The 26,399-nt window shown below is 68.1% G+C and overlaps 1 protein-coding gene across 1 annotated transcript; it reads right to left on the bottom strand.

Moving 5' to 3' along the window:
• Positions 1-1,033: 1,033 nt before the first annotated feature.
• On the bottom strand, positions 1,034-26,364 carry BAHCC1 (BAH domain and coiled-coil containing 1). The gene is given in 28 exon segments (XM_062011126.1): positions 1,034-2,209; positions 2,298-2,534; positions 3,071-4,221; positions 4,613-4,786; positions 4,874-4,996; positions 5,084-5,192; positions 5,285-5,360; positions 5,460-5,725; positions 5,805-5,912; positions 6,260-6,585; positions 6,697-6,861; positions 7,105-7,348; positions 7,433-7,547; positions 8,724-8,825; positions 9,054-9,190; positions 9,308-9,492; positions 10,410-11,150; positions 11,244-11,601; positions 12,476-12,669; positions 12,921-13,079; positions 13,186-13,394; positions 13,477-13,582; positions 13,671-14,143; positions 14,145-15,384; positions 15,770-15,892; positions 16,803-16,982; positions 24,152-24,485; positions 26,275-26,364. Coding segments are annotated over 27 exon segments (7,683 nt in total). The 5' UTR covers positions 24,327-24,485; positions 26,275-26,364; the 3' UTR covers positions 1,034-2,002.
• Between the last annotated feature and the right edge of the window lie 35 nt (positions 26,365-26,399).

Genomic DNA, 26,399 nt, shown 5'->3' with positions numbered 1-26,399 from the left:
ACGGGAGTTCTGGGGAGTGACGGGGAACTGTGAGGGATGCAGCTCCTGGAGGAGTTGTGATGGGGTTTGGGGTTAAAAAGGGGCTGTTTGGGTGGGTGGGAGGAAGAGACATCCCTGGTCTCCCCACCATGAGGAGTCGACCTGTTCAGGGGGCTGCAGGGGAAGGTGTGGGAGTGTCACCTTCACCCGGGGGTCCCACTGCTGCCCCCACGCTGGAGCAGCGAGGAAAGGGAGCTGCTAATTAATGACACTCCCACCGTGGGCAGGGGGAATGAACCTGCTAATTAACGACCTCGCTGCGTGTGCTGCAATTAAGCCCTTGGCAGAGCAGGGCGAGTCTCGAGTCCCCGGTGGCTTATGGGCCCCCTCCCTGCTTCCCCACACCTGCATTTGATAACTGCACCCTCCTGCCCTCCGCACCCCACCTTAGCCCCTCTGCACACGCAGCTGCGCCCCTCCCCGGCCGGCCCCCACGCACCGAACCCTCCAGACCCGGGCGCCGCCCCGCAGCCGTGTGTCCGTCCTGCACCGAAGCGTCCAGAACCGCCCCGCAGCCGTCCGTCCATTTCGCACTCACTCGCCCCCTCTAATCCCACCCCCCGTCGTCCCCCTTTCCACGCCCCCTCGCCGGCGCCCATGCGCGGAGCGGCCGCCAGGGGGCAGCACCGCTCCACGGGCTCAGCTCCCCGGGAGCGAAAGGGTTAACGGCGCCCAGGTGGTGAGAACAAAAGCTCTCTCCGCCAGCCAATGGCAGGCAAGGCTTCCCAGCCCCGCACCCTCTGATTGGCTGCCGCTCGGCCAATGGCCGGCGAGCTCTGCTTGTCCGTCTGCACTCCCACGTGGGGGTGGGACCGCTCTGCTCCACCCTCCCCCCCCCCCAAATCCCCCCAAACCGCCCCCAACCCCCCCCGCTGCTGGGGCAGCGCCCACCGACCTCACACGCAACACCCCAGCCCCAGCCCCGCCTTCCCGTACCCCCCATCCTCCCAACCCACCCGCCCAGGGTCGAAGGGGGAAACCGAGCAGAGGCGCTGAACGGTTCATAGATTTATTCATAAGCCAAGTTATCGATAAAAAAAGTTCCATACTAAAAGGCCTTTACATAGAGCTCGCTGTTCATAAAACCTTTGTGTTTTTTTAATCTTTTTTAACCTTTTTTTAGCATTTTTATTGATTTTTTTGCGGGATTTTGTTGATTTTTTTGTGGGGTTTTTTTTTGTCCTTTTGGTTTTTGTTTTGGGGTTTTTTTTTGTTTTAGTGTTTACACTGGAAAAGCCCCCCCCACCCCCTGTACACATTTACAGCGCGGGGCGCAGCGGGCAGCGCTCGGCGGGACGGGCCAGCGTCCCCCCGGCCCCCCCTTCCCCTGCTCCCCCCCTCCCCCCCACTATTGCACTGGGGCCGGGCGGCGGCGGGGGAAGCCCCCCCGGGATGGCGCGGGGAAGGGGAGGGGGCTCGCAGACCCGCCCTGCCCCGCTCACCGAGCCCACCCCCCTTCCCCCGCCCTGCCGCTGCGGCCCCTCTATTTACAGAGTTCCCCCCGCTGTCCTCGTCCCAGCCAGGCTGAGGGTAACAGTGCACTGACACGGAAACGCGCCCCCGCCCCCTGCTCGCATCGTTATTATTATTAATAGGGTTTTTTTTAATGGTGGGGTTTTTTTCAGGTTTTTGTCTCTTTTTTTGTTGCTTTGTCTCTTTTTTTTTTTCCATAAAACTTCCCGGGAGAAATACAATATTTACACACAAAATAAATAGAACAACACACCTGATTTCTGCTTTACCTGCTGGCAAACAGTCAGAGGTACTAGGGAAAGTATGGCTTGTAGGGGACCCCCCCCGTGCCCCCCGTGACGACGACATCCCCGTGGCCCCCCCCTCCCCGGCTCCCCCCTCCCCGGGCTTTGCATAACTGCCGGGAAAGAGCCCCACGGGGAAGTGGGGGTGGGGGGCTACCGGTCCCTGTCCCACCCCCCCCAACGTCCGGGGTGGCCCCAAGGGGGGGTCAGCAGAGGATGGGGACCCCGTCGGCGGTCACCAACCGGCCCGTGGTGGGGTCGTAGGTGCCTGCCAGGTAGTAGAGGTCCTGCCGGTCCTGGTACTTCTTGCTGCGGGTCATCTGCTCGTAGTGCTCCCGTCCCACCACCTGGCACTTGTGGGAGATGGTCTGCACGTCGTTCTCGTCCTCGTGGCACGACTGGTACAGGGCGTTCTGCCGGGAGGTGGGGACACGGCTGTCACCAGCCCCTTTCCCCCAGGGAGAGCGTGCCCCCCGCCCCAGCCAGCCCCCCGCCCCTCACCTTGCCGTCGCTCTGCCGCTTGCCCAGCTTGGTCTCCTCAGGGTGGTAGAACCACTTGACCTTGACCACCATGTTGCTGCCCCAGGACTCCCACATGCTCTCGATGCGGCCGATGTAGGGCAGGTTGGGTCTCCCAGCCGAGAGGAACACGGCGCAGTCCCCGATGCGCAGCGTCTCCTTCCCCCGCACGATCGCCTTGTAGAACAGCTTCCGCGCCTTCCCCTTCATGCCCCGCCGCTGCAGGGTGGGCAATGGGGGGAGTCAGGGCTGGCACAGGGACTCCCTGACCCCACATGTGCACCCAGGCCTCCAGGCCCATGCCCCATGCACCCTGCTGCTTGCACACAGGTACCCTGCCCTGTGTGTCCTGGCACCTTGCTGTGCCCAGCACCTGCCAGCTATCTATGCACCCTGCATCCCCATGCACCTTGCTGTGTGCCTTTTCACTCTGCAGCTACATGCACATCCCACGCACAATGGAAGCCCTGCCAGGTCCCCATGCACCCCACTTCATGCTGTACCCCCACACCCCTGCACCCACACACCGTGCCCTGCATCCCCTGGCACTTCATTGCCCACCACATCCCCTCCACCCACACCCTGCCCTGCAGCCCCTGGCACCTCATTGTCCACCTCATCCCCTCCACCCACAACCTGCCCTGCAGCCCCTGGCATCTCTCTGCCCACTCACACTCCTTGTACCCACACCCCTGAGCTCACCCAACCCTCCACACACCCCCAGCCCCCCGCTGCCCCGTGCCCTGGGGTCGTACCTGCGTGGGGTTCCCCGACCACCTCCAGAGCTGTCGCGCGGGCAGGAAGGCGGAGATCTTTGGCCGGTTTTCCACCGAGGGCAGCCGCTGCCTCCGGGAGAACTCTTTGGCTTTGGAGAAGCTGAGGGCCTCCCTGCGCTTGAGCTTGGCCTTGGGGCCGGCGGCGGCGGCCTTGGTGAGGAAGCAGCGCTGCGGTGCGCTGCTCTTGGAGCGCAGGGCCTCCGGCTGCGCCAGCAGCGCCGGCACCGGGTGCGAGAGGCAGGTCTGGAGCAGCAGCGTGGAGTCCTCGTCCTCGGAGCTGTAGGAGGAATCCTCGTTGTCGGAGGAGCAGAGGCTGGAGGTGGAGATGGAGCCGGAGCTGGAGGAGGTGGAGGAGCCCGAGGACGAGGAGGAAACCGAGAGGCGGGTCATGAAGCGTGAGGGCACGTCGGCGCCGAGCCCGCCCGGCTCCTCGTCCTCGTCCATGTCCGAGTAGGAGCTGTGGCAGTCGCTGTCACAGTTCAGGGCGAACTCGGCCTGGCCCGAGTACTTCCTCAGCGCCAGCCCCACCGGCAGCTGGTGCACGGGCGCCCGGCCCTTCCGCTCCTTGCCCGCCAGCGCCGCGTGGGCATAGCCGTGGCTGGCCAGCGGCCGCTCCAGCTTGGCCCCAAAGTCTTTCTCGGCCAGCAGCAGGGCCTTGCAGTTCTTGTTCTTGGGGGACGTCACCCCTTCGTGGTCCAGCTTGACCAGGTACTCGCCGCCCGCCTTCCTCCTGCTGCTCTTGCCCATCTCCGCCTCCAGCCGCTCGGCTTTCTTGGAGCGCAGCAGCTTCTGCGCAGACGGCAGCACCAGCCCGGCCCCGGCGCCGAAGGACGCGTAGGAGCTGGCGATGCGGCTGAAGGAGTCGGCCCCGAAGCCGTTGCCGAAGACGGGGGCGGCCAGGTGGTGGTGGTGGTGGTGGTGCACGGGGAAAAGGGCCTCCTTGGCACGCAGCTTCTTGGCGCTGCCGTTCACCTGGAAGAGGTTCTGCAGCACGGCCGTGCCTTTGGCCGCCGCCTTCCGCTTCGTCTGCGCCACGGCCGACCAGCTGAGCAGCGGGCCCCCGCGCCGGCCCACGAACGGGTCGCTCAGCACCGGCCCTTTGCTGCCTGACAGCACCTCCGAGGCTTTGCCTGAGGGAGAGATGTGGCTCAGGAAGGAGGATGGATGGACAGAGGGAGCCAGGGATGCTCCAGGACTGTCTCTGCCCCTGCACGTCCTTCCCTGCAACCTGAGCTCCATCCCCCTGCAGCTCTCCCTGCATCCTGCCACACTCTCCTCCTGCCCCCTGCATCCCATCCTTCCCCGAGTGCCCTGTCCCTGCCTGCATCCCTGACACCTTCCCTGCCTCCTGTCTCCTCCCACACTCACATCCCAGCACCCTTCCCCTCATCCCAGCATCCTTCTCTGTATCCCAGTGCCCTCCCCTCATCCCATCCCTCACACCAGCGCTGCTGGTCCCACATCCCTTAGGCAACCCCAGGAGGATGGTCTGTGAGTGGCATCCCTCCACCGCCCTCGTACCGCTTTTCTCCTTGCCAGATGCCTTCTTGCCCGAGTTCTTGGGGGTCTCGGGGCCATCGTGGCGGTCGGGGCAGAGGTTGGGGGGCAGCTCGCTTGGGGGGGGCACGTCGCCACACGACCGCTTCGTCCGGCGGCAGGAGCTGGAGACCAGGAGTGCCGGGGATGGCTCGGTGCCTGTGGGCAGAGTGTGGGGTCAGGGCCAGCCCTGCTGTCCCCCTCTGCCCCACTGCCAGCCCGTGACCCCCACCCCAGGCCCCTCACACTGGATCTTGAAGTCGGGGGGCAGGAGGCGGATGTTGGAGACGGCGATGTGCCCTGTGTCCCCGTCATCAAACTCCACCATCACCGCCTCGGGATCATCCTCCTCCTCGTCGCTGGAGGAGCCTGCAGCACAGGAAGGGCTGTTGGGATGGGGCAGGGGTCCTTGACACCCTCCCCACGCCCCTCTCCACCCCACCGGCCGCCCCTCACCTCGCACAACGTTCCCTGGGTAGAGGCAGCGGGATTTCTGGCTCCAGTAGGCACAGACGCGGGTGCCTGGGGGGAGGCTGCGGCGCGACTGGGGCCGGACGTCCAGGACCTGCATGAAGCAGCGTGTTGGGCTTTGTGGAGGCTGCCCAGGACCCCTCTGTGACCCCCTTCTGCCCCCCTGACCCTCCCCACCCCGCTCACCGCTTCCTGCAGCAGCTGCTCCTGCGAGTAGATGCGCTGCCGGTTCCCACGCTCGCCCTCGATGATGATGCTGTAGCTGAGGAGGGGGCACAGAAGAGGAAGGGGGGTGTCAGCACCCACCCAGCCATCCCTTGGCAGCTCCCCCCGAGGCAGTGACCTCCCTTCAGGGACTCACATGTCGGGGGGCTGGATGGTGCGGACGCTGCCGGCGTAGAGCAGACTGTCCTCCTTGGGGATGAGGATGTGCAGCCCGTCCCGCAGATCCTCCTTCTGGATGGCGCAGGTGTGGGGCAGGGGGGAGAGGCGGCCCCCCCGTGCCCCTCCTCCCAGGCAGACCCCTCCTTCCTCCTCCTCCTCCGAAAAGCTGCTGTTGTCATCGAAGTCGAAGTCATCCTCCACGGTGAAGCTCTCCAGCAGCTTGCTGACCGCCCGGCCCTTGCACTGCGGGACACGGAGCTCAGGGGGGTGGGGGGCATGGAGGGGGCTGGGTGTGGGGCAGGAGCTGGCCCCAGTTTCTCACCTGCTTGGTGGCCACTTTGCTCTTCACCTTGGCCAGCTTCTTGCCTTTGCTCAGGATGGTCTTGGCGCTCCGTGGGGACAGTGCCAGTGCCAGTGCACCGTTCTTCCGCTGTGGGAGAGGGGTCAGAGCTGACAGCCTCCTGCCATGGTGACCCCTCCCCAGCCCTCTGGGGCCCACCAGTGCCCCCCAACCACCCTCAGTCCTTGCACTTTATGAGTTCATCCATGCTCCCAGTCATCAGATGCTTTCACAGTCCCACCAGTACCCCCAGCCCACGAAAACCCTACACATATCCCTCTTGACTCCCCGGTCCTACTGGACCTACAGCCCCAGCAGCACCCCCAGCCCCAGCACCCATCCCTCTGGACCCCACGGTCCCATCGGTGTCCCCCAGCCCCGACACCCATCCCTCTGCACCCCACAGGTGCCCCCCACCCCCTGCCCCCCACACTCACCCTCAGGGCTGACTGCAGCACTTTGCTCTTGCGTGTTGCCTTCTTCAGCCTCTCGCTGGCCAGCCGGGCGCCCTCGTCTCTCGCCGCGAAGTGCCGGGGGTCGGTGCTGCCGAAGAGGCCGCCAGCGGGGGCCGCGGCGCTGGGGCTGCCGGTGGCTGTCGGCCGGAGACTCTCCTTGGGTTTGGCCTTGAGCTTCTTCTTGCCTCCCTCCTGGCAGCCTCCCGCCTTCCGCCGCGCCGGCACCTTCTCCAGCTTCCCGGTCCCCGGCTTCACCGGCCGCCGCTTGATCTTCACCTCACCCTCGGGGCTGCCGAGGCGACAGGGCCCTGCGGAGGGGCCGGGGCTCAGGGCATCCTGCGGCAGGAGGGGGCTCAGGGCACCCCGGGGGTGCTGCTGCCCCGCGTCCCGCCGGTAGCCCCGCGGGGCCAGCCTGTTACCTAGCAGCCCCTGCCTTTCCTTCTTCTTCTTCGCCTTCTCGTTGGCCTCCATCTTCACCACGGAGGATGGGGATGGGCCGAGCACGGCCACGGGCACCGAGGGTGGCAGGGACAAGCCCGGCTCATCGTCACCATCCTCACTGTCTGTGTCCCCATCATGCTCATCTGCAAGAGGACGGGACAGTGATGAGGGACCCTGTGCACCCAGGGGTGGTCCCTGCACCCCCTTCTCCATGCCCACGCAGGATGGGGTGAGTCCTTGTGACCTGGCACAAGCCACCCCCCACGCACACCTGCAGCTGGGTGCACCCCCGTCCCAATCCCCCGGCATCCCCTCTGCACCCCCAACCCCATGCTGGACCCCACGCCCCCAGGCCCGTGCCAGCCCCCACACCCCCATCCTCGTGCCTTTGAAGCCAGTGGGCTGGCGGGGGTCTGCCTCCTGTGGCTGGTACTTGGTGGCTTTGGAGCTCTTGGGCCGGTTCAGCTTCTTCTGGATGCGGCCGGCGGGGTTGGGGTCTTTCCGGCGGAAGGGGCTGATGCCGGCAGGCAGCCCTTTGCTCTTCACCTTCTGCTTCAGCTGTGACACCTTGTGAGCCACCTTACAGCCCAGTTTGCCCTGCGAGCTGCTCTTCTTGCACCGCACCTTGTCCTGGGGGGCACAGGGAGGCTCGGGAGGGGGCTGGCACTCCCCCGGCCCTGGGCTCCTGTTTGCCGGTGGCGAGGCCGGACTCACCGCGGAGCCTTTGAGGCCGCCGAACGCCGCCTCGGCCAGTTTGCTCCTCTTCTTCTTGGGCTCGGGGTCTCCCCGCAGCTCGGCACACAGCAGGGACAGGCTGGTCTTCACCGCCCTGGCAGGGAGTGTGGCGTGGGCATGGTGCCCACCGGACCTCCCACTTGTGTCCTGCACCCCCCAGCAGCGTCCTGCACCCCCCAGATGGATCCTGAATTCCCTGGCAGCATCCTGCATCCCTGGCTGGATCCTGCACCCCTGGCTGGATCCTGTATCCCTGGCTGGATCCTACATCCCTGGATGGACCCTACATCCCTGCCTGGACCCGGCATCCCTGGCTGGACCCGGCATCCCTGGCTGGATCCTGCACCCCTGGCTGGATCCTGTATCCCCAGCTGGATCCTACATCCTTGAATGGATCTCTGCATCCCTGGATGAATCCTGCACCTCCCAGCAGCATCCTGCATCCCTTCCTGGACCCTGCACCCAAACAGATCCTGCACCCCAATGGATCCCTGCACCCTTGGCTGCATCCTGCACCCCGATGCTTCCCACACCCCCAAGCCGCTGCCAGCCGTCGTCTCCCCCCCGCTTCCCACCCCCCCAACACCCTTCACCCTCTCACTAATGTTTTGTGACATAAAACCTCGAGATTAATTTTTTTCCTCTCTCTTTCCCCTCTTCGTCTTAATTGAAGGAACCATTTAGCGCAGATTTAACTGTTATTAGCGGCGGGGGGGGCCGGGGGCCGCGCGCACACACACGCTCCGAGCGTGTTTGGACTCGCTCGGAGGATTTATGCAAATGGGCCTGTCGGGAGAGGCAATTTGTAGCGGAGAAGGACAATTATACAGGGCCCGGGAGTGGGGAAACGGCTGCGCCGGGCGGCTAATGGGTAATAATAAAGCGCCGGCAGCGCCGAACGCCACTGCAGCGTGACCAATGGCTTTATACCGCACAGATAAAGAGGCTTTTATGCAACGCTGCTCCCGCAGCCGGCGGGGAGGGGAGGGGAGGGAAGGGAGGGAGGGGAGGGGGGGGCACAGCACTGCTGCCCAGCCCGGGCCCCCCCGCCCAAGCCACAAGCGGGGTTGAGAGTGGGAAGGTGCCAAAGCGAACGGCCGGACCCCCGTCCCCCCCCCGAAATGTGTGGTGAGGGGAGAGACGGGGGGTCTGCCCCCCTCGCGCAGCCCTGTCACCCCCGTGGTGGGACGGGCAGTCCCCCCCTCCCCCGGCAGCGGGGCTGGTGGCCGGTCCCCAGGGACAAGGAGGGCACGCGGCGCCGGTCACTCACTTGACCTTGCGGCTCTCGGCCCTGCCCAGCGCGCTGGAGTGCTTGCGCTTCCTCGGCCGCCCCGGCCCGCGCCGCGCCGGGCTCCGGGAGCTCTCGTCACGCCTGCAGCCGCGGCAAGACCGGGGGCACCCTGAGCCGCGCGGCCGCCGCAGCCGGTGCCCCTCCGCCGAGCCGGGCTGAGGACGGCCCCAAACTCATCGCACCGGTGACCGCCGCGGCCGTCCCGCTCGGCAGAGGGTGCTGGCTGCCCGGCCCCCCTGCGGGATGCATCCCCCACCCCTCCAGCCCCGGGACCCGGCTGGGATGACGGGGACAGGGACGGGGACGTACTCGTGGTCGTGCCGCCGCTGCAGCTTCACCAGCTCGCGCTGCTTCTCCTTGTAGCGGCGCTGCAGCTCGGCCAGGCGCATCCGCACCTCCACCTCCTGCGTGTTGAGCTGCTCGATGGCCGCCTTCAGGGGACAGACCTGGGGGGAGGGAACAGGGTGGGAGGTGCTGAGCTGGCAGCGCCAGCAGCCTCGGCCCTGAGGCCGAGACTGGGCACAACTCATCCCACCTCCCACCGCCACTGAGGAGACACTCACGGCCTTGGTTTTGGGCGTCCAGGTGTACTTGCGGCGGGGGATGCGTGCGCGGGGCGGCGGGGAGGTGGGCAGGGGGCTGAGTGCCGGGGGGCTGCCGTCCCGGCTGGCAGCCTCCACCAGCGACCAAGCGGCTGCCACCGTGGCCAGGTTCTGCAGGTTGAAGGCCAGCAGGTCCTCGTCCTCCCCTGCCAAGACCAGCAGGTCAGCGGGGCCGGCGTGGGGCACAGCCCGGCCCCCCACACTGACCCACGCGTGTGCACGAGCCCGTGCGTGCATGTGTGACACCAGGACTGCGGATGGGGCTGTGAGCAGCGGGGTCTGTGGGGCACTGGGTCATGCTGCAGGGTGCCACAGTGGCTGTGGGGCACACAGAGGGGACAGCGGGCATGGCCAGTGTCCCCAGGCAGCCGTGGGGATGGGGCTGGGCACACAGCCCACCGGTGAACTCATCGGCACACGGAGCCAAGGCTGGGGTGGGGAGGGACGCAGTGACGCGCCCTGTCTGCGGCACAGCCGGCGGTGGGGAGGGGGCCCCACGGCACCCCCTGCCCCACGGCACACACAGCCACCGGCAGCACCGAGCACGCAGGGCCCCGCTGCTGGCCACAGCACCGGGGAATGTGCCAGGACGGCCAACGGCCTTCCCCCAGCGCGGTCCCCGGGATTCCCTGGGGAAGCCGAGCCGGGAGGGAATCCCAGCGCCTGCCTGGAGCCAGCGCTGGAGCAGAGCCCCGGAGGCGGCCCCAGGCCTGGCTGCCGGGCACCGCATCGCACCGCCGGGCACCGCATCACGCCGGCAGCACACACGCAGCCCTCTGCGGCACGCAGGCACACGGCCTGGCACTGCCAACACAGAGCCCCCGCTCCAAAAACACACAGGCAACCGCCTCCTGCACTGCTCAACGCCTGCACCGCATGGCTGCGTTTGTACCAGAGCTCTTGCATGCACCACGCAGCCGCTGCACATGCGCTGCATGACGCATGTTACATGCCCTGCACAGAGCTGCTGCTGCTCCACATCCCTGTGGGAAGGGGCACAGGGGGTGCCCGAGGACAGGGGATTCGGGGGAGGGAGTGTCAGGGGGCACCGGGGGCCGCTCACCTTCCAGGGCCAGGTCGCAGCGGCGCCGGCGCAGCTCCAGGTCGGCGAGCTCGCTGAGCAGGGCGATGCCGGGGATCCCTGAGGCGTGGGGGGCGGGTGAGGGGGGCGCCGGGGGGGGCTCCTCGGGTGAGTCCAGGGCTGGCAGCTCCCCGAGGTCGATGCCAGCAGCAATCAGAGCCTCCAGCCCGCCTGGGCAGCCCTGGTGCCTGTCATCGCCATCCTCCTCGTTGCAGCTGCCCTCCAGCTCCGAGTCATCGCTGTCACCTTCCTCTTCTTCCTCTTCATCTTCATCTTCCTCCTCCTCCTCCTCCTCCTCATCCTCCTCCATGGCAGGGGGCAGCGGTGAGGCCTCCACCGCAGGCACTGGGCACTGCTGCTCCGGTGGGCTCTGCTCCGGTGCTCCCTGAGCCACCTCCTGGCACACTCCGAAGGGCACCGGTGCCTGCTCCTCGGCAGCCCCCACGGCCGGTTCCCGCTCCCCACAGAGGGGTCCCGGGGCGAGCAGGAGGTGGTGGCGGTGCAGCAGTGGCCCGGGACCCTCGGCCATCGTCCCCCCGGCTGGCGGCTCCCGCGGGGGCCCCGGCTCCCGCAGCACGTCCCGGTTGGGGCTGAAGGTGCGGGACTGCTCGGGCTCAGCCGGCGGTGAGCCGGCGTGCATAGTGTCGGGGTCAGCCGGCTCGGCCGAGTGCGCCTCGGAGAAGCCCATGCCGGCGGTGGGGTAGCTGTAGCCAGGGGGCAGGTCTGTGGGGAAGAGGGTGATGCTCAGCAGGGACCCCCTGACATCATCACCCCGTGCCATGGCCACCCTCCTCCTCCTCTCTGCTCTGGCCCTACCTGGCTCCAGGGACTTGGGGTAGTCGCGGGGCGGTTGCCCCTCTCCACGTTTGTCCTCCCCATCGCTGCCCTTGCTCTGGACGGGCAGGGGGCTGTCAGCCGGGGAGCGGGGGGCCACGGCGGAGCTGGCGGCGGGGCAGACGGGTAAAGTGCAGGGGGCCGCAGGGAGGGCCACGGGGCACTTGGCCGGGTGCCGCAGGGCCGGAGAGTGGCAGCAAGGAGACAGCTTGGGGGGCCCAGGAGCCACTGAGGACAGGCCCTTGGCCGGGGGGTTTAAGGCAACTGCTTTGTGGGAGGGTTTGAGGGGCTTCTCGGGAGCCCCCTCCTCCAGCTCCAGGGGCTGCTCCTCCGGCTTCCGCTGTGGGAGGACACTGAGGTTGGTATATGCCAGCCCCACAGCCTGTAACCCTTCCCCACAGCCCTGCCCTGCATCCCACAGCCCTGCCCTGCATCCCACAGCCCAACACTGCATCCCACAGCCCTGCCCTGCATCCCACAGCCCAACACTGCATCCCACAGCCCAACACTGCATCCCACAGCCCTGCCCTGCATCCCACAGCCCTGCCCTGCATCCCACAGCCCAACACTGCATCCCACAGCCCTGCCCTGCATCCCACAGCCCCGCCCTGCATCCCACAGCCCAACACTGCATCCCACAGCCCAACACTGCATCCCACAGCCCAACACTGCATCCCACAGCCCAACACTGCATCCCACAGCCCAGCCCTGCATCCCACAGCCCTGCCCTGCATCCCACAGCCCAACACTGCATCCCACAGCCCAGCCCTGCATCCCACAGCCCAACACTGCATCCCACAGCCCAACACTGCATCCCACAGCCCAGCCCTGCATCCCACAGCCCTGCCCTGCATCCCACAGCCCAACACTGCATCCCACAGCCCAGCCCTGCATCCCACAGCCCAACACTGCATCCCACAGCCCAGATCCAGTCCCATAGCCCAGTCCTGCATCCCACAGCCCAGCCCTGCACCACAGCCCAGATCCAGTCCCACAGCCCTGCCCTGCGCCCCCAGCACCATCACACAGTCCAGTTTCATATCCTCACCCTACCCTCTAACCTCAACCCAGCTCCAAATCCAGCCCTTCAGCTCATATCCCACTCTCATCTCCTCATCCTACACCCCAGTCTCAAGTCAGCCCCACATCCTATCCCACAGCCAGCCCCACAAGCCCTCCCCCCAGTCCCCCTCACCCTCAGCCCCCCTGGGCACCTGGATGTGTGCCTGGCGCTGGATCTCGAGGGCCTGTGCCGCCCGCTGCTGCTGCTGCAGGGCGTAGAGCTCCTGCTGCCGCAGGAACTGAGAGCGGGAGTACACGGGCAGCTGCCCCGTGTGCTGCAGGTGGGCACCAGGACCCCGCGCCGGGTACATCGGGGGCCACAGCGACGCCTGGTCCATCACGTCGGCTGCAGGGGACAAAGGGTTAATCAGGTACCGATCTTGGGGTCACCTCTCACACCCCAAACCTGCAACCCCAGCAGCAGCCACAGGAACACACCTCCCACCCCTACATCCCCTAAAGCATCCACAGGGTCCCCCATCTCCCAGCTCTGCACCCCCACAGGGACCCCATCTCCTCCTCCTTCCCCCCAGCACTCCGCAGCCCCTCCCAGCACACGGCAGGAGCACCCGTGGCCGTGCCCTGTCCCAGGCTCACCCAGCGTGTGGGGGGTGCCGTGGGCAGGGGGCTCGGTGGGCAGGATGACGAGCTGGGCTGGGGGGTCCTGGGACAGGGGGAAGACGGGCTGCATGGTGCTGGGCATGGAGGCGGGGAAGGCAGGCGGCAGGTTCTGGTGCAGCGCGGGGTGGCCGATGCCTGTGGGGTGGGGGGGACTGTAAGTGCCAGGGGTGGGGGGCACAGCACAGCAGCGCTGAGGGTGGGCACACAGGCAGCCCCCGCTCCGTTTGCCGGCGGCACTGACCGTAGGAGTGTCCCCCCATCCAGATGGAGGGGCTGCGCGTGCGGGGCAGCCAGTGCGTGTGCGCCGGGTGGGCGTGAGCGGCGGGGTCCCCCCCGAGCTGCCCCGCCGGCAGCGATGAGCCCCCGGCGATCATGAGGTGCGGGGTCAGCTCCCCGGGACACCCCCCCGACGGGTGCATCCGCGCAAACTCCACCAGGTCCTTGTTGTCCCTGTGGGGAGAGGGGCGGAGCCGGGCCGTGGGGCTGCGTGTCGGCACCGTGACCCCCCCCGGCCCCCCCGGCCCACACGCACTGCAGCAGCAGCTCTCGTCCCGGCAGCCCCAGGCGCTCCTCGCAGAGCCGGCCCCGCTCCTCCTCTGCCTCCAGCTCGATGAGGTGCATGGGCCGCGCCGTGCCCGCTGTGCCGGGGACAGGACGGTGGCATCAGCGTGGCACGGCCAGCTGTGTGCCAACCTCCCCCCGCCCCCCCCGGACCCCGGCTCCTACCTTTGATGCCGGCGGTCGTCCGTCCCTGCCGCCCGGAGCCGCCGCCGTAGGAGGGCTCGGGCCGCCCCAGGGTGTCCTTCTGCCGTGCCACAGCCACGGCGATGCCGACGGGCGGCTGCCGCACCTCGCCCTCGCCGGGGGTCAGCCCGTCGTGCTCCCGGCCGCGGGCACAGTCCGGCCGCTCCAGCTCCGTCTGTCCCTTCGCCGGGGGGAACTTGGTGTCTTGGTGGGCGCAGCTGCCCTTGACACCCCCCAGCCCCACGAAGGGGGGGCCCTTCTGCCCCCCCAGCAGCGCCTGGTTGCTGTACTTCAGCAGGTTCTTCATGGCCGACACCTCGTCCGGTGCTGCCGGCACCTCCTGGCCCAGCACCGGGCCCTGAGTCATCAACGCAGCCTGCTGCAGACTCGTGCCGAAGGGGTCCAGGTACGGCCCCTTCCTCTCCTCCGCCACGGCCAGGGGGGGGGCCCTGGCCCTGCACGCCCCAGGGGGGCAGCGGGGGGCCGCCGTAGCCCAGGGCGCTCAGCTCCAGGGGCTTGCGCTTGCCCTCGGCGCCGGCCGCCTCCGCCTCGGCGTGCTGCTGGTGCCGGATCCGTGCCACCTTCTGGGGAGCCGGCCCGGGAGGTGGGGGGTCCTTGGGGGGGCCCTTCTCTAAAGTGCAGCAGGAGGGGCCGACGCGGACGCCCAGCGGGTCGGGGCGGGGGGCGCGGGAACAGTCGGGCGCCGGCGGCACCTCGAAGTAGCCCTTGTCCAGAGCGCCCTTGGGTGCGGGGCCCCGGCCAGCAAAGGGGGGGCCCTCGGCTGTGCCCCCGCCCAGGTACTCCAGCCCCTTCAGCCGGGCGCCGGGAGCCCCCCACTCCAGCCGCCGCTCCGCCGGGCCCTCGGCCTTCAGCGGGTGGTGGAAGGGGCCGCCGTAAGCGGCCGGGGGCTCGGCCCCCACCTCGGCGTGCCGCTCCTTGCCGTCGGTGCGCTCCAGCCCGCCGGCCTCCGCCGTTACCTGGAAGGAGCGGCTCTTGTCCGTCAAGTGGCCCACGGAGGGCACCAGCGTGGCCCCGCTCAGCTTCAGCTCCCGGCCGGCCGGCTCCGGCAGCGGGCACAGCACCTCGGGGCCGGCGTGCAGCTGCAGGCAGGGGAAGGAGCCGGCGGCGGGGCCGAGCGACGCCGGCCCGGTGGGCACCGCGTAGGACACGGCGTGGTGCAGCATCTGCCGCCGCTCCACGCACTCGCCGTAGGCCTGGGGCACCTCGGGGGCCGCCGGCTCCCGCTCGGCACGGCACGGCTCCTTGGCGGCGCAGCGGGCAGCGCGGGGCAGGCCGGTGCCGGCACAGCTGGGCAGCACGGCGCGGCCGCCGTCGCCTTCCAGCCCTTTGGCACCCAGGAGGCAGGAGGTGAGGTGCTTGGGGCGGCCGTCGCCGGCCCCCCGGGGCGGCAGCCCCTCCTTGCAGTGCCCGTCTGGCGGCACCGGCAGCACCGCCTTGTGCCGCTCCTTGGGGTCCTCCTCGGGCGGCCGCTCCTTCAGGTCCCCCTTGCCCCCCTTCTCCTTGCCCACCAGGAAGCGGTCGTAGTCCTTGGGGGTCTTGGGCAGGGCTCCAGCGTCGCGCTCCCGGCTGCAGGAGCTGCTGGGGGGCGCGGGGGCGGCGCGGGCGATGCCGGGGAAGCCGTGGCCGGTGGGGAGCAGGGCGGGCTGGGCGGGCAGGTTGCGCAGGTAGAAGTTATCTGCAGGGGGGAGCCAGGGCTGAGCCCTCCGTGTCCCTCCCCCCGGAAGCCTGGCGTGGGGCCGGGCAGCCGGGGCAGCGGCCGTGCCAGCAGCTGCTCCCCGCTAACGAAGGGAGGAGGGCGGGCAAGGCTCAGCCCTAATTAGCTCCATTTCCCACCCAAACAATGTTCCCTATTAAGCGCCCGCCACAATATTGTGAGAAGCGAGAGCAGCGCCTGGGCCCGGTGCCCACCACCCCGCTCCTCCCCGGGGACCCACCGCTGGCTCCTGCCCGCCGAGCCCCCCACCCGTCCCTGGCTGGGGACACGCACCCCGCGGGGCACCCTGCCTGTCCCCGGGGGTTGTGGTGGCGCCGCGGCGCCATGCCGGGACCCCGGTACCTGCCTTTCTGGCTCTCGTAGAAGCGGTGCTGGCCGTAGAGGACGTTGCTGTTGCTGTGGTGGTCCAGGTGGCTCATGGGCAGGAAGGTGGAGGCCAGGCTCCCGGAGAAGCGGGGATATCCTGGGGCTGGGGGCACAGTGGTCAGCGGGGCCAGGGCACGCGGCCTCCCACGGCATCACCACACTGTGCCATGGTGTGCACCACTTGGCCGGTTGGCTGGAGTCCCCTACCTCCTCTGGGCCAGGGACCCCCTAACGTGCTGCTGCCGTGTTGAGACCCCACAGACTCGTGGCAGCAGTGGCTCGGCGCGGCCCTTGCCGGCTCGTTACCCACCTCGTTACGCGGCACACTCGGCCGGGCCGTCCGTCAGCGGTGGGCGCTGCGGCCCCCCTGCGCCCCCCCAGCACGCCGGGAGCCAACTGGCAGCCGGTCAAACTACCAGCTGGGCTGGCTGCCAGGGCCCCGCGCCAATACCACCTCCCCCCTCCTTAACTCTGTCGGCCCTCGCTCCGGCCACTCAGGTGGGGCCAGCGCTGCCGCTGTGCTGAGGGGCTGCCAGGAGCCCCCATCCCTTCTCCCCGGGGGCATCTGTGCTGCCCAGGGGGTGCCCAGGCTGCACTGCCCCTGCCACGGGGGTCCCTGCCACGGGAGGGGAGTGCAGCCCCCGGTTCATCACCGGTGACATGAGCTAGCCTGGCCTGAGCCCGGCTCCTGGCAGGGGGCTGCAGTCCAGTACGAGTCCCTCCAGCCCACCCTGAGCCCCCACTGCGGGAGGCTGAGCCCAGTCCCTGTGGATGCCCAGGGGTGCCCGTGGGTCACGCTGCTGGCTGTGCCCCTCCGCTGCCACCTCAGAGCTCACTCTGTGCCAACCGTGTGCCCACGCCGGCCAGCTGCCACGGCCACCCTGTGTGCCAGCGCCTGGGAGGTCTGAGCCCAGTCTGGGTGGGCACAGTCACCCTCCAGCACCGGGCAGACCCCCGCTGCATCCTGGCCACCCGCAGGGACCCCCTGCCCACCCACCCTGGCACCTGCTCACCTTCGTGGGAGTGCGAGAACCAGAGCTGGGAGGTGCCGGAGTGGGGCCCGCGGAATGCCGGCTCTGGGGGGGAAGCGGTGGGGCCAGCGGGGTGGCTGGGTGCCCCCGAGCCCAGGCTGCTGCTCAGGAAGCCCCCCATGAAGGAGGAGGTGGGTGCATTCCCCATCAGGCTGCTGCCGGCTGTGGTGGGAGAGGAGAGAGTCAGGGAGAGATGCCCGTGCCCCCATTGCCACCACACCCACTCGTGCCACTCCTGTGCCTACGCTGGCTGCAGCCCATATTTGTGCACGCACGCTGCTGGTGCACACTCACCCCTGGTGCACACACATCCCTGGTGCACACACACTCTTTGAGCACGTGCATCCCTCGTGCTCTCACATCCCCATGGAGCTGCAGAGGCTCTGACCACGGCGTGTCAGGTGCAGCAGCCGTGTGAGGGGCACCAGTGCCCTGCCGTGCCCAGCCCCTGTGTGCACACACGTGCCAGCACACAGGAGGCTTCACACATGCGTGTGGCTCCCCGTGCTGCTGCTCTCCCCCACAGCTCCAGTGCCAGGACGACTGGAATCGCTGCCTTGCCACGCCAGGGCAAGTGGTGCCATCCCATGGGCAACCACCAGCCACGGCAGCTGGAGCCCTGTCAGTACCCAGAACTGCCCACGGCACTCCCGACCCTGGCTGTGCACCGAGGTCACGGTGCAAACATCAGAGCCAGGGGCTGGGCAGCAGCACTGACCATCCTCACACGTGGCCCTTTGTGGGTCAATGTGGGTTGGCGGGGCCACAGCCACCAGTCCCCTCCCCGGCCCGGCGTGGTGCGGAGGAGCCCGGGCTGGCCGCCCGCCCGGCCGGGGCAGGAAGCGATGCTTTGCTCTCTAAGCCGGCCCACGCTCCCTGGCTAATCCCTCCGGGATGCCTCTGGGATGAGTGTCGGGGATGTGGTTTCAGGCAGCTCTCTCCTTCCTGCGCTGGCCGGGGTGGGGGCGCGTGGGCCGGGGGCACGGCCGCACCCCGCCGCGGCCCTGGGAACCGGCACCGCGAGCCCACGGAGCCGGACACGGCAGCCCCTGCGCCGGCAAGCGCCGGGGTCGCGGCACACGTCCTGCCAGGCCGTGCCAACACATTGCCGAGGGGCCATGCCCGATTCTGCCCCCGGCCAACTGCCCCAGCGCGACCCCAGCCCCGGCCGTGCCGGGGGACCCTGCGGCGGGGCGTGGAGCCGGCAGCGTGCCGGGTGGCTGTGGCGGGCAGGAAGCCGAGGTTTCCAGAACGAGCCTTTTCTGGAAGCTGTGAAACAGGCTGTAAAAAAAAAACCCAAATCCCCCCCTCTCCGCCTTCTCCTCCCCTCCCCGATGGCGGCGGGGCCGTGCTGGCGCGGAGCATCCCGGCGGGGCTGGTGGGGCCGCGGCCGCCACTCCCCACACCTCCCTCCCGCTGACTCACGCCCACTGGCACGGCCGGATCCCCCGGCGCACACCGGCCGCCGCGCCGCTCCCACCCACCTCGCACGCACGCTCGCCCCAGCCCCTCACACGCCACGGCTCGCGGCGTGGCTCGGCGTGACATGGCACGGCTCTGCCCTCGCCAGCTGCGGGGCTGCTGAGGACAGGGATGGGTCGCTGAGACTGTACACAACTCATCACAGCCGCGGGCAGGCAGTGCCGGGGGAGCTGTGTGCCGGGGCAGGCACGGTGCCATGGGGCCGGCTGCCAGCACAAGGCAGATGGGCAGCGTGGTCCCACCACGGACCCCCCTCCCGCCACCCCCCGGCGTCAGCATCGGCTGGGAACTCCCTGGTGGGGCTTCTCATGGTCAGCACCATGAGTCACTCCAACGGCTCTGGCACAGCCGGCACAAACATCCCCCACACTGGGCATCGTTGGGGAGGGAAGGGCGGCCCCAGACCCCGGCACCGGCCCTGGGACCTCCAGCAGCTTTGGCCATGCCACAGCTGCCTCGGGACGGCCCTGGTCACACAGCAAGCTGGACCCTGGTGTGGCTGGGAGGGGAAACTGAGGCAGGGCTGTGCTGGTGGGTTTTGGGGCTGGAGGCACCCAGGACCTCCCCGAATGGGGCTGGGCAGACGTGGCAGCTGGAGGAAAGCATTAAGAGGGAAGTAGAGTCGCTTCCCCCTCCTCAGCGCTGAACCACAGCTGGGGGAGGGAGGTCAGGGGGCTTTTCACCTCGGCCTCAAATCCCCAGAGGGCCACGTGTGACAACTGTGCCAAGTCTCGGCGTGACTGCACCGACAGTGCCGGGGGATGCGGGATGGGAGCTGGCGGTGGGGGGAACAAGCCGTGCTCCCTCCCGCCCAAAACCCTCCTCGCCCCCGCAGCGAGTGCAGTGCAGATGGGAATGTGCCGGGAAGACGGAAAGCTTCCCCTGCCAGCAAGCAGGGCCAAGGCGGGTGGGGGGCCACGGCCCGGGGGGGGGTCACTCCGGCCGCGGCCGCTCCGGCCAGGCAGGTTTCTGGGCCAGGGGCCGGCAGCGGGGTCCCCAGAGCGGCAGTGCCGGGAAAGGGAGGGGATTCCAGTCCCCCCTCTCCTCTAGGACGCCTCAGCCCTGCCCCTCCCCACGGCCTCACCCCCATATTTAGGGGCTCCATTTCAAGAAGGGGGACAGGGGGGCTGCAGCGCTCCGGAGCTCGGCCCGGTGAGGGGCCGGTGGCCGGGTTCCGTGGCGCTGGCGGGACGTGCGCGGGGTTGGGGTTGGGGTTGGGTTACTCCCTCGGCTATTTCGGGGCTGGAACATTCCTGGCAGAGCCGGGGCCGCACGCGGAGACGCCGGGAGCTGGCAGGGACACCCCCCTCAAACCACGGCCCCACCATCGGGCACCCCCAGCAGGTGCCAGCCCTGGGCTCCAGACCCGAGCAGGGGCAGGATGCGGCCCCTGGGTCCCTTCCCACGCGTCCCCTTGAAATATTTGGCAAATAGGAAACACAAGCGTGATATAATTTCCTCGGTGTTATAATTTAAGATTAATCCATATTGTTATGGCACTAAATAAACGCCGTAATATTGAAACGCGGTTCAAACGAGCTTGACAGAGTGCCAGAAGTACAATTAAAACGTTATCCGACGGGTAATCACGCGGCAGTCGCTCCGCGCTAAGTGCCACTCGCAAGCTGTCGGCTCCGGCGGCGGAGGGAAGGGAAGGAAGGGGAGGCTGGAGGGAAGGGGAGGCTGGAGGGAAGGGGCTCGGTGCCCACCCGGCTTGCCCAGGGCCGGGGAGGAGGCTGCAGGCTCCCTGCACACGCATCGCTTGACACGCCAGGCACAGGCTGTTTGCAGAGCCCAGAGGCCATTTTGGGAGCAGCCACAGGCCCAGCACAAGCTGGGACACCAGGGATGACAGGGAGGGTCCCTGGAGAGGGTCCCGGCTGTCCTACCCCCCCGGGAGCATGGTGTGCCACGGAGACCACACTGCCGTCCCAGGGAACCCCACAAAGCCTGGGGCTCAGGGTCACCCCGTCCCACACACAACACCCGCTGCTGCGTCACAGCCTGTGCAGGGACCCCAGAGCCCGGGGGATGGGATCCTGCCCGGGGGTGGGATCCTGCCCCGGGACGCTGCTGGGGGGGCAGGCAGGGGGTTGGGCAGGCGGGGGCCGGGCGGGCAGGGCCGTGCTGTGCCCATCTGTTTTGTTTTAGGGAGCGGATAAAGAAGAACTCCAAGAATGAGATGACTGGGCGCGTGTTTATTTACCGGGGGGTGGGCTGAGGGGATGCAGCCCGTGTGAATCTCTGCAGAGTCACCCAATTGCCAAATCCTGCTATTTCTGTTCTGTGCCGTAATTCCCCCTGGCTGGGGCAGGCTGCTGCCGGCGCCGGGAGAGGATCCGGCCGGGGATCAGCCCCACGGATCCCGTCTGCACCCTCAATTCCCCCTCAGGCACCGGCCAAGCCCGTGGTGCACGCGGTGCTCAGCCCACAGAACCCGCTGCTGGCTTTCCCGGGGGCACAGCTCCCAGCCCCCCAGCACAAGACCCCCAGGTCAGGCAGCAGCTCCAGGAGGCAGAGATGGGAGGCAAAAGCAGGGTGCCTGCAGCCCAGGGTGCTGAGACCCTCAACCTCACCCCCCCTCAGTTTGGGGGCAACCACCACCTCTCCTGGTAGTGACCAGGGCTGGCAGCAGCTGCCCAGATCACTCTGTGTCCCCCCAGACCCTGGCACAGCGGCGGCTTCACACAGATCCAGCTCGTCACTGACAGACACACAGACAGATCCACCCCCCTGCATGGGACCCACGGCTCTCGGCACCCCACACGTGTGTGTGTCCCCGCGGTCACCCCGGCACAGGCGTGGTAACGAGGAGCAGACGCTTCATCTCAGAATCTGGTTTAACTTTGACACCTACTTCTCGGCGCGAGCGGCGGCGCAGCCGGGCCGGCACACGGTGCCGGGGGAGGGAGTCGAGAGCCCCCACGCTGCGGCCGTGCCGGGGCCAAGCTGCGGCCTCCCGGCCACTCCTCAGGCCCTGTCCTCGGTCATTAATGAGGAAGCTGCCATGTGGAGAGGCTGCAGCGCCGACACCCAGCCCCACGTCCCTACCCCAGCCAGGGGCCACCATCCCCATCTGCCCCGCTCCGGGCCAGCCCGGCCTGCAATTGAATCCAGGGAGGGGACCTGATGGTCACCAGCACCACACCACAGCCTCAGCACCACCAGCATCGTGCAGACCTGCACCAGGATGCACACCGGCACTACCAAAGCCAGGCTGCACGCCTGCTCTGGGATGCAAACCAGCGCTGGGCTGCCAAGTGCCACGGCCAGGCTGCAAACTGGCACCGGGATACAAACCAGCACCGGGATGCAAAGCAGCAGCACCAGGGTCAGGCTGTCCACAGGCACGGCCACAGCAGCAGGGCTCCCGGCACAGCCCGGTGCCTTGTGCGAGCCCCCGGTGCTGTTACACTTCGCAGTGCACCGAGGGCTCTGCCACGGTGACAAACGGCCCATCGAGCTCCCAACTGTGTGTTAGTCCATAAAAATGCCAGAAGGGCAAAACGGGGTCCCTGGCACAAAGCAGGGGCTGAGCTCAGCCTCTGAAAGAGTTTCCCACTCCTTGCCCGTGGCAGGGACCTCAGGACCCCCGGCCTCACTCAGAGCAGGCGTGCTGGGACCGCAGCCTCCAGCCGGGCTGTGCCGCAGCTGGGGAGCAGGGGCTGAGCCCCAGTCTGGGCTCCTCGTGCAGCTCAGGGGGTCCCCATGTGCCCCCCTCCGACTCCCCAGTGCCAGGCAAGGCCGCGGCTCCCCACGCCCTGGCTCTCGGTGCCGTCTCGTGCCACCATTTGCATGGTCCCGGTGCCAAAGCCAGACGCAACCGAAGCATTTGTTTGCAATAACTGCGTGGCCCTGAATTATGGCTTTAATAAAATCAAGCTAAACAGTTTTTATCTCCCCTTCCCAGGGCGGCCTCTGGCCCCCGGCAAAGGCTCCTGGGAGGTGTAGTCCGGCCCGCCACCGGGAGCCATTTGGGGGAAAGCGGCTGGAGCCCCCCCCACCCCCTCCCTCTCCCCGGTGTGGTGCCCTGGGGCTGCCGCGTGCCACGCCAGCCCCGCCACTGCCACGGCCGCCTGGCAAACCGCGGGCTGCCTTTATTTGCTGGGTGGGGTAATTATCAATCATCGGTGTTAACTACCGCTCCGCGCGCCGCCGTGGCTCCCGGCCCCACGGCACGGCCGCACCGCGGGGACGCCGGGGTGCCAGGCCTGGGGATGCCCCTCCCGCAGCCCCGGCACCGCCACGGGCACTAACCCCTCGTTTGTATTTGCTGGAGCGCGGCTGCCGTGCCGGCAGGAGCCTGGGAGCGCGGCTCGCCGGGACGGGCTCCGGCTGTGCCGGCCCTGCCAAAGCCCAGAGTATTTTTAGCTCTTTCTGTTGTTGGGTTTGGCTTCTCTAATTTATTTTTTTTTATTTTTTTTTTAGGGCGAGTTTCTTCCTGGGGTATTTTTAGCCTGATCCATGTTATTTTAACAATCCCTATTGCATTTGGGCTCCCATGTGTCGCCCAGGCCCCGCGAGGCGCGAGGGTCCGGCGGCCGCCGCCGCAGGGACACCGCCACGGCGAGAAGCCGGAGGGAAGCCAGCGGCACCCCGGCGCCAGCGTCCCCCGGGGATCCCCCCACGGCCACTGTGAGACGGAGAAGGGCCAAGCCCCTACCCCTCTCCCTCACCCTGGGGACAGGCATCAAGCCCCCATTCAGGCCCCCCACACCCCAAAGCTGAGGAGGGAGGCTGGGGTTGCCCCCCTCAAGCTTGGTGGTGGTCCTGGGGGGCCTGACCGCAGCGCGGGGAGTGCCAACACAAAACGAAACCTCCCTGACCACGGGCCGATCCGGCGCCGCCTCCCCGGCACCCCACGGTGCCCCCCGCTCGCCGCCTCCTTCCAGGAGCCGCGGGTCCCCACCACCGCCCCCCGCGCCGGCCTGGCCGTGCCCCCCGCCCTAATCCACGCACTAATTGTAATCCCATTAAAGCAGATATAATTTTATTAGTATTCACAGCTCATCAAGGCAGCGACAATAACCGGCGCTGCCACCGTGCCGCGGCGAGGAAACCGCCTGTGTCGGCGGGAAGCAGGGGGCCCCGAGCAGCGCTGTGGCGAGCCGGCCCGCCGCACACCAGATCCGGCCCTGCTCCTGCCTCGGCTCTGTGCCGGAGCTCAGCAGTCGCAGACGAGCTCCCTCCTGCCGGCGCCAGCCCCCTCGCAGCCCCTGCACCCCGCTTCAGGCAGCCCGCACCCCGCTTTAGCCCTCCCTGGCCACAGCCGAGCAGCCTCGGCACGGGCTGCCACAGACAAAGCCGAGCAGGCAGCGCACGCCCTGGATGCCGGCGCGGCGGCCGGATCCGGGGAGCCTCATGCCGGTGGCGGCAGGCTTGGCCGTGCCACACTCAGCCCTGTGCCAGGCTTTGTCCGTCTCCAGCAGGACACCAGCTGTGGAGGCGAATGCACGCGCCGCAGACCCCGTCCCAGCCTGACGCTCGGGCGCTTTCTATAGAGCCGGGGTTTGTCGGCCTTTCCCCAGCGCCGCTGCCGCACCACGGCACTGCCGTGCCGGCCCCGCGCATAACGGCCTCCTTGTTTGCCCAGAAAGCGCTTCCTTGTTCAGGCACTGGGATCTCACCGGGCCGGCCCGGGGGTCGCGCTCCTCCCACGTCGGCAGAGCAGGGAAATGCCTCCCCCCACACCCCCCCCCCGTGTACGTGAGCCCCCACACACCCACCCCCCAAAACAACGGGCGCGGTGACAGCGGGCGCAGCACAAAGGGGAGGCCGAGCCCTCGGCACGCCAAGGCCCCCGCGTCCCTCCCGGCCCCTCGCGCCGCGGCCGCCCCGACGCCTCTGACCTGTGTGAGTGGCCATGGAGATGGGCGTGGGGAAGTACTTGGTGGGCTGGAAGTGTCCTGGGGGCTGCACGGCCCCGTGCGCCGAACCCGCCACGCGCCCCGTGCCGTGCCGGTGGCCCAGGCTGCCCCGCTCCGACAGCAGCCGCGGCGGGGGCGCGAAGTCACGGCCGTCCATGCCGGGGGCACCCAGCCGCCTGCGCGCTGCCTGCGGGGGGCACGGCAGGACCCCGACACGGCTCCTCGGCGCGGCCGGCGATCCTCAGCGCCGCGGCGGGCTGGGCTGGGTGGCGGCGTGCCGCGCTCCGTGCCGGGGCTGCCAGTTCATCCTCTGCTCCTGGCGTGAGGGAGAGAAGGGAAAGCGTGAGAGGATTGCCAGGCCAAGGGGTACGACCCCCGCCCCGTTTCCGCTTGTACCCCCAGCGTACCCGAGCCCAGTTTCCCCGGTACGCAGCCTCCTTTTTCTCCGGTAATCCCCCCGCCCCAGGCCGCCGCTTTCGCCGGCACCGCTGGTGCTCGGGCCCCAGTTTCCCCACCATCCCTGGGGCACAGACCCCTCCATTTCCACAGAATCCCCCGCTTCGCCGTCCCCGGTGTTCCCCCGCGCACGAGCCCCCTCACCCTCCGCTTCCCGTTCTCCCGGAGCACGGCCCGGGCTGCCCCCCCGCCCCGCCCCGCCGCGGCTCCCCCCGCAGCCCGGCCCCGCTCCCCCGGCCGACCCCCGCTCCCGGTGCCCTGCTGCAACGCTCGTTAGCCTCGCCGCTGCCCGGCTCCCGCTGTCCCCGGCGCACGGCCCCGTCCTTGTCCCGCTGCCCGCTGTGCCCGGCGCGGCGCCGCGTCCTTGTCCCGCCGCTCGGGCCCCGCTTCCCCGCCGCTCGGCTCTTTTATTTTCCCCGGAGCTCGGGCCCCGTTTTCCTCTCGCCGCACCGACGCGGATTCCCGAGGCGCTCGGAACGCGGCTGTCCTCGGCTCTCCCGGCGCACGGGCCCCTCGTCCCCGGCGCCCTCCTCGTCCCCTTGCCTCCCCGCCGCCCGGAGCCGGGTTCCCGTTGTCTCCCCGGCGCTTTCCTCTCCTCGCGTTCCCCTTTCCTCGCCCGGGTTGCTCGGCCACACTTCAATCCCCGGTGCACGGACCAGCCTCCGCTGCACGAACCCTCCTCGATCCGCCTTCCCCGCTGCTCGGTGCCTTCCCCTCCCGAGGTCGCACGGCCCCGGTATTTCCTCCGCCCTCGGGTCTCCCCCATCCCGCTGCCCCGCGCCGGTACCGGGCTCGCTCCCCGGGCAGGCCGCCCGGTGCGCCGGGCCCGCCGGGGCATTGTTCTCGGCAGCGCCGGGGCCGGCGGGCCCGATCCGGCGGGGAGACCGAGACTGGCGGGGCCGGGCCCGGGGCCGCAGCGAACAAAGGGGCGCGGAGCAGCGAGCGCGGCCGAGGGCCCCCCGACCCGCCCCCAGCCCCGGGGCCACGGCGGGCGGCGGAGCGAGGGCGGCCGGATCGTCCCGAGGGGCGGCGGAGCGGCCCCGGGAGAGAGAAACGCGCGTCCGAGCAACGCAACGGGGACGGTTCGCTTTGGAGTTTTTAATAAAAATAAGGAAAAGCGGCGTAAAAAAAATAAAAGAAGAGGGGGAAAAAAAGCGCAAACAAATATTTTTAAACGGCATTTTTTTAAAGGTAAAAAAAAATAACAGTACAAAACGTAATGGGCGATAATTCCAGGCGAAGCGCTCCGTGCGAAAAATGCCGTTAACGCCAGAAAAAATTCGCTGTGAAAATGTTGTGATGCGCAAAATTTTTTTTAATAAATGCCGAAAATATTTTCCTGTTCCAAAACGAAGGGGAAAAAAAAAAAAAGATTTAAAATTCAGCACCAAAAAAAACCCAAATAAAAAAAACACCCCACGAACGCAAAACAAAAAAATGTTTTTTACGCCTCCAAAAACGCGAAAAAAATTTAAAAAAAAAAACATTGAAAGGCCAAAAAAAAAAATAAAGGCGAAAAAAAAAAGAAATAAAGCGACCAAAAAATTGTGGTGGTGATAATAATCATAATAACAGCAAAGCGAGAAAAATTCCGCCCCCCCCACGGGCCCCCTCCAGCCCGAAAGCCGCCGGCGATCGCGGTTACTCACCGGCGGGGTGTTGCGCGCGGGGCAGCGCGGTCCCGGCGGCGCGGGGCGGCCCGGGCGGGGTGCGCAGCGTGCTCCTGCCGGTGCCCGTGCACTGCCCATGCACCGGCTGCTCCTGCAGCAAAGGG

This window comes from Colius striatus, chromosome 18 (assembly GCF_028858725.1).
Source record: "Colius striatus isolate bColStr4 chromosome 18, bColStr4.1.hap1, whole genome shotgun sequence".
Taxonomy (NCBI): Eukaryota; Metazoa; Chordata; class Aves; order Coliiformes; family Coliidae; genus Colius; species Colius striatus.
This window is presented reverse-complemented; position numbering and strand designations above follow the sequence as displayed.